This window comes from Mirounga leonina, unplaced genomic scaffold (genome assembly GCF_011800145.1).
Source record: "Mirounga leonina isolate KUSES-001 unplaced genomic scaffold, KU_Mleo_1.0 Mir_166, whole genome shotgun sequence".
In the NCBI taxonomy this organism is placed as follows: domain Eukaryota; kingdom Metazoa; phylum Chordata; class Mammalia; order Carnivora; family Phocidae; genus Mirounga; species Mirounga leonina.
Window position 1 is genome coordinate 25,132,860 of NW_023270418.1, and position 11,047 is coordinate 25,143,906.

Here is an 11,047-nt window from a genome sequence, read left to right on the forward strand (position 1 = left end):
AATTTGAGTGACTAAAATGGGACAATTATCCATTCAGGACGGATCCTGGTTTTGTCTGGAAGATTCAGAAATGTGTGCAAATTTCAGATTTGGAACAGCCAGAGTTCATGTTAAATTTATATTGTTGCTTCAGTATTTTCCTTTTGAGAGGCTGTAAAGTGTTTAGAAACAGGCACTGGAGTCAGAAAACTCAGGTTATAAACCCTACTTTGCTATATATACTAGTCACGTTACTATACACAAGTTCCTTAACTTCTATAAGCCTAAAATAATTTTATAAATAGTCATAAAATTATAAGATAATTTTATTTTTCTTTGTGTACATTAATTTCAACACAATAATACTGACGTGTGCAGTTTTTTTTTAAAGATTTTTCTCACCTATGATCAAAGCTGAGTCTCAGTGGTAGTCTGAATTACATAGAGCAAGATATATTTTTCTAGATTTCAAATGAAGAAAAACTTCTTAAAAGAAAGTAACTGACATGCAAAGGTCATATCTGAAGTTAGTGTCTGAATTAAGACATGTAACAAGGGATTCCCCCAAAACTACAATGAATGATCAGACTATACACATGATTTTTAAATTATTTATTTATTTATTTTTCAAGATTTTTTTTTTTATTTATTTGAGAGAGAGAGAGAGAGCATGAGCAGAGGGAGAGGGAGAAACAGGCTCATCGCTGAGCAAGGAGCTGGATGCAGGACTCAGTCCTAGGACCCCGAGATCATGACCTGAGCCAAAGGCAGACGCTTAACCTACTGAGCCTCCCAGGTGCCCTACACATGATTTTTTAAAGGCATTAAAATATGTGGCAGTTAATCGAGGTAGCCTGATGTCTGTAAGGAAGTTGAATCAAGGACTGCCAGGCAGGCCATTAAGCATAGCTGTCTTCTGCACCAAGACAACTAGAGATTCAAGGAATATATTTAGCAAACTCCTAATAAAGGCAGACAGATTGATGGAATGGCTTTGCCTGAGAACATTCCAAGACTTTACTTAGAGACTTAAAATTATGCAAAAGCCTTTATGCTTGAGCAAGGATAAAGAACATATTTCAGGAATGTTTGATGACTAATTCAAGCCAATAGTATATTCAGCATTATATTTTATTCAAATTAAAATAGCCTCTTAACTTATTGGCTAATACCATATAATCTGATTTGGAGAATCACCAGAAGTTATTTCTTAATAATTTGTCCTTAATGAATTCAAGTTCTTAAAATTCCACTATGGAAATGAATATTTTTTTAAAATTCCATCTCTATTACAGTGTTATTATTCATTGTATGGGTGACCACGTTAACTTAGTAAGAGTTGAAGAGGAAATTTAAATAGGAATTGATTGAGAAGCCAGATGTAAGGTCAGGGCTGAATCATGACCCTGAATCATGAAAGTACAGACATCATGAAGATATCTGGTCAGAATTGATCCTAAAATTGTAAAAGTATTGGGTGGAACACATTGTTAAGCAATAAGTACCATGTTTTCAGTAGCATCCAAGACTCAATTGTGGATTGATCAAAGGCCCTCTTGTTGACTAAGGCAGACATTGATCACAATTTTCTGGTAGATTTAATGAAAATCTGCTAATTTATGTTCCCCCAGTCTTCTTACCAGTCATTTTAATTGAATACTCGATTTTTATTCTCTGAGACACTGAATGAGGCATATTCAACCTAGTAAATTCCTTGAATAGGATATGATCATCCCTCTACTGAAGAAACCTTTCTAAATACGGCCTCGTTAATTCTGTATTTCAGGTGATTCATGTATTCTATCTATGCTGGACCATGGATCAAAGCAATAATGTCACTGTATTTATTCTCTTGGGACTTTCCAAAAACAAGAATATTGAAATCCTTTGTTTTGTCTTATTTTTATTTTGCTACATTGCTATTTGGGTGGGAAACTTGCTCATAATGATTTCTATCATGTGCAGTCGGCTAATTGAGCAACCCATGTATTTTTTCCTTAATTACCTCTCCCTCTCCGACCTTTGCTACACATCTACTGTGACACCCGAACTAATGACTGACTTATTGGCAGAAAGGCAGACCATTTCCTATGGTAACTGCATGACACAACTCTTTACCACACATTTATTTGGAGGCGTGGAGATCTTCGTCCTCACAGGGATGGCCTATGACCGCTACGTGGCCATCTGCAAGCCCCTGCACTACACCATCATCATGAGCAGCCAGAGGTGTAACTCAATCATCACAGCTTGCTGTACTGGGGCATTTATTCACTCTGCCAGTCAGTTCCTCCTCACCATCTTCCTAACCTTCTGTGGCCCCAATGAGATAGATCACTACTTCTGTGACGTGTATCCAGAAGCTGGCCTGCACTGACACATACAGAATTGGTCTCTTGGTAGTTGTTAATTCAGGCCTGATTGCTCTGGTGACTTTTGTGATTTTGATGGTGTCCTATTTCCTGATATTTTACACCATCAGGGCTTACCCTGCAGAGAGCCGCACCAAAGCTCTTTCCACTTGCAGTTCCCACATCACAGTTGTGGTTCTGTTCTTTGTGCCTGTTCTCTTCATTTACATTCGACCAGCCACAACTTTCCCAGAAGACAAAATGTTTGCTCTTTTCTACACCATCATTGCCCCCATGTTCAACCCTCTGATCTATACACTGAGAAACATGGAGATGAAGAATGCCATGAGGAAAATGTGGTGTCATCATTTGTTTTTGGAAGGGAAGTAACTTGTATTAAAAGCATTCTAGAATTTCACTTTAGGGTTCTATCCTGAGCCCTAGAATTAATAATAAATGATATACAAAGAGTGTATAGTGATTGCAAAAGCCAACCACAGGTTGGAGCTTAGAATCTTTAGCATTACCTCAGACCCCTCCTGACTGGATGATTTTATTATTTTTTAAAAAACGTTTTCTTTTTTATTGAAGTATTATTGACATACAATATCCTGTTCATTTCAGGTGTACATCACAATGATTCAATATTTTGATACATTTTGAAATGATCCCCACAACAAGTTTAATTACCATTTGTCACCATACAAAGTTATTACAATATTTTTGATGATTGGACAATTTTCATTTATTTTTTCAGTTCATTCTTCCTCTATTCTCCTCACATTACAGTCCTAAGTCCTCCTTAATTTGATACTTTATTTTGAGCATATAAGGAAATCTTTTCCCGCTTCCTCTTGACTTCACTATCACTAGAATGTGCACTCCTATTGACAGAAACAATAAGAAACCATCTGGTAGATAAGAAATATAGGTAGATTTTGCTCTTGGTTTCTGCTAGGGTTGTGGTCTCAGGGTCATGGGATCAAGCCCCAAGTGGGGCTCCCCGATCTGTGTGGAGTCTGCTTGGGACTCTCTCTTCCTCCGCTCCTCCCCCACTCTCCCCATCTCTCTTTCTCTCTCTCTCTAAAATAAGGAATAATTTTTTTAAGGTTTTATTTATTTATTTGAAGGAAAGAGAGCGTGAGAGAGAGAGAGATCATGAGCAGGGGGCAGGGGTAGAGGGAGAAGCGACTCCCTGCTGAGCTGGGAGCCCATCCCAGCACTCAATCCCAGGACCCTGAAATCATGACCTGAGCCAAAGGCAGACACTTAACTGACTGAGCCACCCAGGTGCCCAATAAATACATCATCTAAAAAATAAAATAAAAAGTGTCAGTTGGATAAAATTCAGCGTAGAGAATGCATATGGTGGTAGAAAAGAAAGAGTCTCTGCCTTCAGTGAGGCTAGAGACTAGAGGGTCAGATAATAAACAGAACAAACAAATGTATGATTACAAGCAGCATATTCAAAAGCAAAGAACAGGATGCTGTTAGTCTTTTTTTCTTTTAATTTATGGAAACTATTAAATAGTAAGTCTTTGACTTTTTTATGTTATACAGATAATGCTACTTGTCCCTTGAATTAGTGTTTAAGTAATTCTACAAGACACTTGTGTTTTCTCATCTTTTTTATACCTAAAATATCCTGTCTTTAGATTCATTCTAAAACTGCAATTACATGATTTAATTAACTTTAAAAAAATGTACTTTGTCTTTATTGTCTGCTGAAAGCTTGTTAGATCTTTTCAATTATTATTGAAATTGTTTCAAGCAGCAGATGTCTATGAATGCATCTATTTTTATAGTTTCTTTTTAAATTTCAGCAATATTTTAAGACATCTGTATGCTCAGATTTTTAATTTTCAGGTTTGATTCCTCATTTCAAGAAAGTTACCTTTAGTGGGAATGTGTTTAATATATTTGTTTTTTGAATGTAGTAACTGGAAAACTTATAATTCTTATAGTATATCTTAATTTCTTTATTAGAAATATTAATTATTATGTACCTTACATAAGCAATAGGTGTGTTGGGAGGTGTGGGGGTCCCTAAATCCAGAATGCCTGGTTTCAAACACCAACTGTTCTACTGGTTCTGGGAGACTTTCTTATAGGCTTATAGTAATAAAGGGATTTTACATCATAGTAAAATATTTTAAAACTCTTCAATATTGAGGTGTTTCTTACAAGTACTTTACCTTTACCATTTTGTTCTATTTTCTTCAATATCTACTTCCTTCAATGAACTTTTTTACCCTCTAATGTCCTCCTTAGTTCCTTGACCATAGCATTAAATTCTCCCTTTCCTTAATTTATCTCAATGTCCTAACTAGCAGGTGTTGTAGTGTTAAAACTCCTTCTGTTTCCCAATTTAGCATGTGGTCTGTTCCTTTCAAGCTGAAATTTTCCTGGTGAACTTTTTACTATGTTTATATGCTCCAGAAATGAATAATACATCTTATAAAATTACAATAATATGCTCTCAGGCTAGAAACAGTTTATCTCATATGTGACTTTCTTTAAATCAACCAACGGCTGCAATGATTTGGTGAAGCATGCCCTGAACTGAGAATTAGAGATAGATTTTTTTGCTATTAATTTAGTAAGAAAAACACTCAAATTCCGTGAGACAGCTTTTTCGTCTATAAAATGGGGTAGATTGTAATTCTATGAAATGAAAAAAATGGTAAAAATATCTAGAATTAATAAGAAAATTGGTAAGGTAGTTAGATATAAGATATGTATACACCAAAAAAATAGATTGTATTTAATCTAGGAATAAAACATAGAAAGGGAAGTAAGAGGTTCTATTTACAATTAAGAAAACAAGTTATTTACATATATATTTTACTAAGAGAAGCTGTGGATCAATAGGAAGAAAATCATATAACCTTAATTAAAGCCATAAAATAAACACTGACAGAATCATATCTCAAAGATTTAGATCAGGAGATGATATTATAAAAACAGCAATTTCTTGAATTAACATATAAATGTAATTTTCTTTTCTTTTTTTGTAAGGATTTTATTTATTTATTTGAGAGAGAAATAGCAAAAATGGAGTTAGGTGCAGAGGGAGAGGGAGAGAAAGAAGCAGACTCCCCGCTGAGCAGGGAGCCAAACATGGGGCTCACACTGGAGCTCATTCCAAGGACCCTGAGATCATGAACTGAGCTGAAGGCAGATGCTTAACTGACTGAGCCACCCAGGTGCCCCTGTTTTATTTTAGATGAAAGAAAGTTTATTTTGTTAAAGAACAAATTTGAAAGAGGATAAAATCATGATTTTTATACAAATAATGAACAAACACCTCAAAGGTTTTATTTAACTCAGTATTGAATGCAGAAACCAATAAGATGTTACCACTGGTTCAGACAACAACATGTTCCACACATTTATAGTCTGGTAAAGAAGGCTGAAATGAATTTATAAGTGGATGCAAAACTAGCAAAATACCCACAAGGTTCCCATCAATTGCATTTCATTGGACATAATTTGCATTTCTATGGACAAGCATTCCTATTATTTTCTATGAGTTAACTTCTGTATCTATAGCATTGTAAAATATTCTGGTCAAAGACAATGAAAAGTGGATAATATGAATGGAAGAGCTAAGAACATTCACTAAATTGCAAAGGATCTCATCATTTTTCCCTACAGTTTTATGCGGATATCAATGATCCCACTGGAAAGAGAATAATTGCTCTTGAAGAGAAAGGCAGGAGAATCAATGAAGTGATGACAAAAACATGTTCTTGAGAAGATGAGAAGTTTTATTTTTCAATAATACAAGTCAGGCTGGCCTGGAAGACAGAGCTTCTGAAATAGCGTCAAAGTTCAAGGTTTTGCTGGTCTTCTTGCCAGAGACTCTGCTTATTGTACCAGAAAGTGATCTTTCATATTTTGGCTCTGTTGCTGTTCTCTGGAATGTACCTCTTCACGCCCTTCTGATATAGTTTTGAATGTTGGTGAGGTCCAGAGCTGATGTCCAAGAAATAATTCTTGAGACATCTTTGGTGCAAAAAGGTGGTTTTATTAAAGCACAGGGACCGGACCTGTGGGCAGAGAGAGCTGCAATGGGGTCATGAGGAGCAGCTCATTATATGCTTTCAAGTTGGGGAGGTGTTAGGGATAGTGTAAGCCTTCCAGGTATTTTGGAAACAAGGTTTCCAGGATCCTGAGGGGGCTTGCTATTGTTAGGAAAGGTCTTTTATTACTATTTAGTAAAACCTTAGTCATGAGACCTTTCAGATGTATATAGATGGGTCATATGCTTGGAGGATGATTGCCAAAACATGGATCTTGGTGGGTAGAGATAAAGGAAGTTTCCAAAGGAATTTTTATATGCTAAAGTGGACTTACAGGGTCCTGGGGTTGGGTTAAGATTGCCTTTTGTCCTTAGCAAGGTATTAACATCAAGGCAGCTGAGTGCCTCAAGGAATGTCACTCAGCCTGTTTCAAGGACTTGTAAATGGGCTGTGGGTAGTAAGGAAGTTTAATATTTTTTCTTCTGCCTCTGTATCCCACATCATTTCTTTTTTCCCCCACATCACTCTCTTAGGAGCTCTGGTATAGCTGTTGAGAATTAGACAAAGAACAACTAAGAAAGTATGTCGGTGTATTTTTCAAGAATTTTTAGCATGTGATATTTTCACTTCCATTTGTTGCTTATTTTAAACTGAGTCACAGCACTCTGTTATTTTTCTCTTTATGTTCTCCACCCATTTTAGGAAAGCCTCAACAGTAAATAATAACCCATCTTTATTTAGTATGTCTTCTATATCAGCCTGAAACAAATACTTCTGCAAGCATTTCATGTCTGAAAAAGTTTCTAAACAACTTTTGAGTTTCTCCTCAGTTCTAATTAATTATCCAATGGCCTGATTTTAATCCTAGCTGTTACTGATTTGGAGCAAATTTTAATTTTCTTCAGGGTGACTTTCAATTACCATTAAAACCAAACCCAAACCAAACCAAACCAAAACAAAACCTGTCTTTAACTTTTACAGTGCTAAAAAAGCATACCACTGAGTTTAAGTGATATTTTCCACTTGCCCATCCTGAGAAAAATGTAAGTTCACCAGGAACAGGAATGTGACATTAATATGTGAGTGGTCCCCAACTTTTTCCATCCTTATACCCCACATCTGCACAGAAAGGTGCTAGAATTAGCCAGAGAGGTGCAGTTAGTTTATATATGAAGAGAGCTAGGAGAGCACGTGCCTTAAAGCAGAAGAGAAGGTTTTAATATGCAGCTTGGGATGAAGTGCTGGTGTTCAGCATGAGAGATGCTCCAGAATACCACTGGCTACAAAATGATCAGAATAGAAGGAGAATTTTTTGAGAAATATGTTGTGGCACTTGAATTAGGTATGTTAGGATATTCTTTAACAGATGAAAGTAAAAGTTCAGAATTATTTTTTTTAGCATTGTTTGGTGGCTAGAATTGGCTTCATTGAACGTAGCCATGCCTAAAAATGAGCTATGTAGGTTTGCAGGGTTAATTTGTGTAGCACACTGCCTTGGGTAGCCTGCTGATAAATATCTAAGTTAGTTGCACAGACAAAGGATCAACGGGGCAGAGGTTATATAAATAAGAAAACTAGAAAAGAAAGCACAGCAGAGAGAAATCTGGGGAATCCTAATCTTTTGCTCATATTTGGGGCTACACACGCAGCTACATACAAGACACAGAGACAAGCATTATGCATTTTAAAGGTTTCAGAGTAGAGAAGTCATGTATTCAACAAACTCTGTGGTGAAAATCAGGGATGCGTTTCAATTTATGTCCTTACTTCCCATGACATGACACCAAAATTTCCTTATGGCATTCTTCATCTCCATATTTCTTAGTGTGTATATGAGAGGGTTGAGCATGGGGGCAATGACAGTATAAAAAAGAGCAAACACTTTGTCTTCTGGTAATGTAGTTGCTGGTCGAATATAAATAAAGAGTAAAGGAGCAAAAAAGAGAACCACCACAGTGATGTGGGAACTGCATGTGGAAAGAGCTTTGTGACGACTCTCCGCAGAGTAGGACCTGACAGTATATAGGATCACAGCATATGATACCAGCAAGACCACAAAAGTCACCAGACCCATCAGTCCTGAATTGGCAACGACTAGGAGACCGATTCTGCTTGTATCTGTGCAGGCCAGCTTCAGCAAAGGATACACATCACAGAAGAAGTGATCTATTTCATTGGGGCCACAGTAGGGTAAAACAATGGCGAGGAGAAACTGACCAAAGGAATGTAGGAATCCACCAAAACAGGAAGCTGCAATCATGGCATCGCGCTTCCACCTGCTCATGATGAGGGTGTAGTGCAGGGGCTTGCAGATGGCCACATAGCGGTCATAGGCCATCCCAGTGAGGATGAAGACCTCAATCCCCCCAAAGAAGTGCATGGTAAAGAGCTGTGTCATGCAGCCATTGTAGGAAATGACCTTCTTTTCTTCCAGCAAGTCAATGATTAACTTGGGGGTCACAGTGGTGGTGTAGCAAACGTCTGCCAGGGATAGGAAGCTCAGGAAGAAATACATTGGGTGGTTAATAAGTTGACTGCAGGTGATAGAAATCATGACAAGCAGGTTTCCAATCAAAATTGCAATGTAACAAAGTAAGAAGAGTAAAAAGCAGAAGATTTCTATTTCCTTTTTCTGAGAAAGTCCTAAGAGAATAAATTCTGTGATGTTATTCCTATTTTGCATGATCCAGAGCAGTTTGTAGCTACCTGAAATTAGATAAATTATGAATTCTTATGATATATATTTAAATATGAAGAGACGCTATCTTTCGTTGGTAAGGGGCAGATTATAATGGAAAGTGTTCAAAGGTTGAAGAAGATAGAAATCTAAATTTTTTCAGTGAAGGCTTTTCTGCAGGTCTTTTTGTCCCTTTCTTGAAAATATTAATTAGTGATAAACATCTTAGGTGCCCGAGATGAATACTAACATTGTAAAATACAGTATATTTATGTAATCATTCTTAACATGTATTATAAAACTATGCCTCAATAAAATTACAAAAATGGTATTTTTAGAGAAAGAAAAATATCCTTCCTGTTCTCATTCTTTATTACTGAGAAAATAGACACACAAATGAAACATTGAGAGAAAAAACACAAAAATGCAAATTTATGTCATATAATAGGTGGATAATGTTATATGTGAGAAATTTCCTGCCCTATGTCCCATGTGGAAAGAGAATAAATAGAAAAACCAACCAATGTATTTAGAACTGTGAAGTATTTATACATGGGTATAATCAGTTATATTTCTCTTGTGCTTAATTTGTAAATATATCTAATTTACAAATGAAGGATGCATTATATTTCATAGTCAATAAATGGATAACAAGAGAAGTATGAATATCTCTATTTTTCAAAACAAATGCCTTTGACATTCATCAAGGCATTTGAGGATAATGGTAATAGGTAAAGCTTGGATTTTAGAGTCTCCCTGTGATGCCCTACTTGCTTGCATAAATTGGCTTCTTTTTAATTGATGTACATAAATTGTTCACTTTTTCCTAACCACCCATCCTGAAAGTGTGTGCTCCTTTCACTTAGACATTGCCAGTCTTAACATCTCTTTCCTCCTTCATTCCCATTGAATTTACTTCCCTCTCACTGCAACAAAGTAATGTACAACCAGTTCTATTAATGTCATTTTGGTAACATCTGTCAAACCTCAGGACAGAGAAATTCCTTTCTTTTGGTAGACTTTCAAATGTCATCGATAGACTAAGGAAGAATTTTTGAGAAATAAGCGTTCAACTTCCCGCTAAATTATACCATCAATTCTCTGCTTTGGCTACACAGAACACTGAACCTTAGTATTTAAAACATTTTGTGTTAATTATTCATAACTTCAGCACCAATATATTTACAATTGATTTTCAAAACTATAACATGTCCCTTCCCCTTTTGCCTTTCAGTGGAGTTACCATTCAAATTTATGTACATAAATTTCCTAAAGTAGGGTTTTGAAAAGAAAAAGATATAAATCTATCCAGTGTATGAGAGTTAATATCAATTGTCACAAATTGATATTTTGGTATCCTTTGTTCCATAAAATGAAGAAGGAATATTGATAGTGGTCAAATAAGCCATCTCACTCAATTGACAATTACATATTAGGCTTTTAAAATCATTCCCAACAACTTAAAAGAATCTAGTGCTCTAGTATAACTTCTCCCAAAAATTCTATTCTTGTGATTTAGGGAAAGGAACTGCAAGTTAAAGTTTTAATTACAGGCTAATTTTACTTCACGATTAACTTGCTGCATGAGGTGATCAATTAACTTAAGTTTTCCTCAATTTTATCCCTTAATGGCACTCTAAAATTCTGCTAGATCTAATCTGCAGGGGACTTTTTGTCAGGGAACAGATTAAATCACATTTGAAAAGTATGGTGCAAGGGCAATTTTATTAAGAGTATGCTTTCAGACCCAAAATGGAAAATCCATAGAATGATTAGGGATTATCAGGAAAATAAACAAGGCTCTTAAAAATGCAGATTAGTTTGTTTTAGCAAATACTCAGATATTTCAGACAAACTACACTATTCTTTTAAAAAGTATAATTATATGGGGCGCCTGGGTGGCTCAGTCGTTAAGCGTCTGCCTTTGGCTCAGGTCATGATCTCAGGGTCCTGGGATGGAGCCCCGCTTCGGGCTCCCTGCTTGGCCGAGGGCCTGCTTCTCCCTCTCCACTCCC

The 11,047-nt window shown here is 36.2% G+C and overlaps 2 protein-coding genes across 2 annotated transcripts; one reads left to right on the forward strand and one right to left on the reverse strand.

Moving 5' to 3' along the window:
• Positions 1–1,795: 1,795 nt before the first annotated feature.
• Positions 1,796–2,802, forward strand: LOC118015577 (olfactory receptor 4P4-like). Its single transcript, XM_035012320.1, is given in 2 exon segments — positions 1,796–2,337; positions 2,339–2,802. Coding segments are annotated over 2 exon segments (924 nt in total). The 3' UTR covers positions 2,721–2,802.
• A 5,303-nt stretch (positions 2,803–8,105) lies between these two features.
• LOC118016276 (olfactory receptor 4P4-like) lies at positions 8,106–9,038 on the reverse strand. The gene has a single exon (XM_035013717.1). It carries the CDS (start codon positions 9,036–9,038, stop codon positions 8,106–8,108), a length of 933 nt encoding a protein of 310 aa, XP_034869608.1.
• Positions 9,039–11,047: the final 2,009 nt, after the last annotated feature.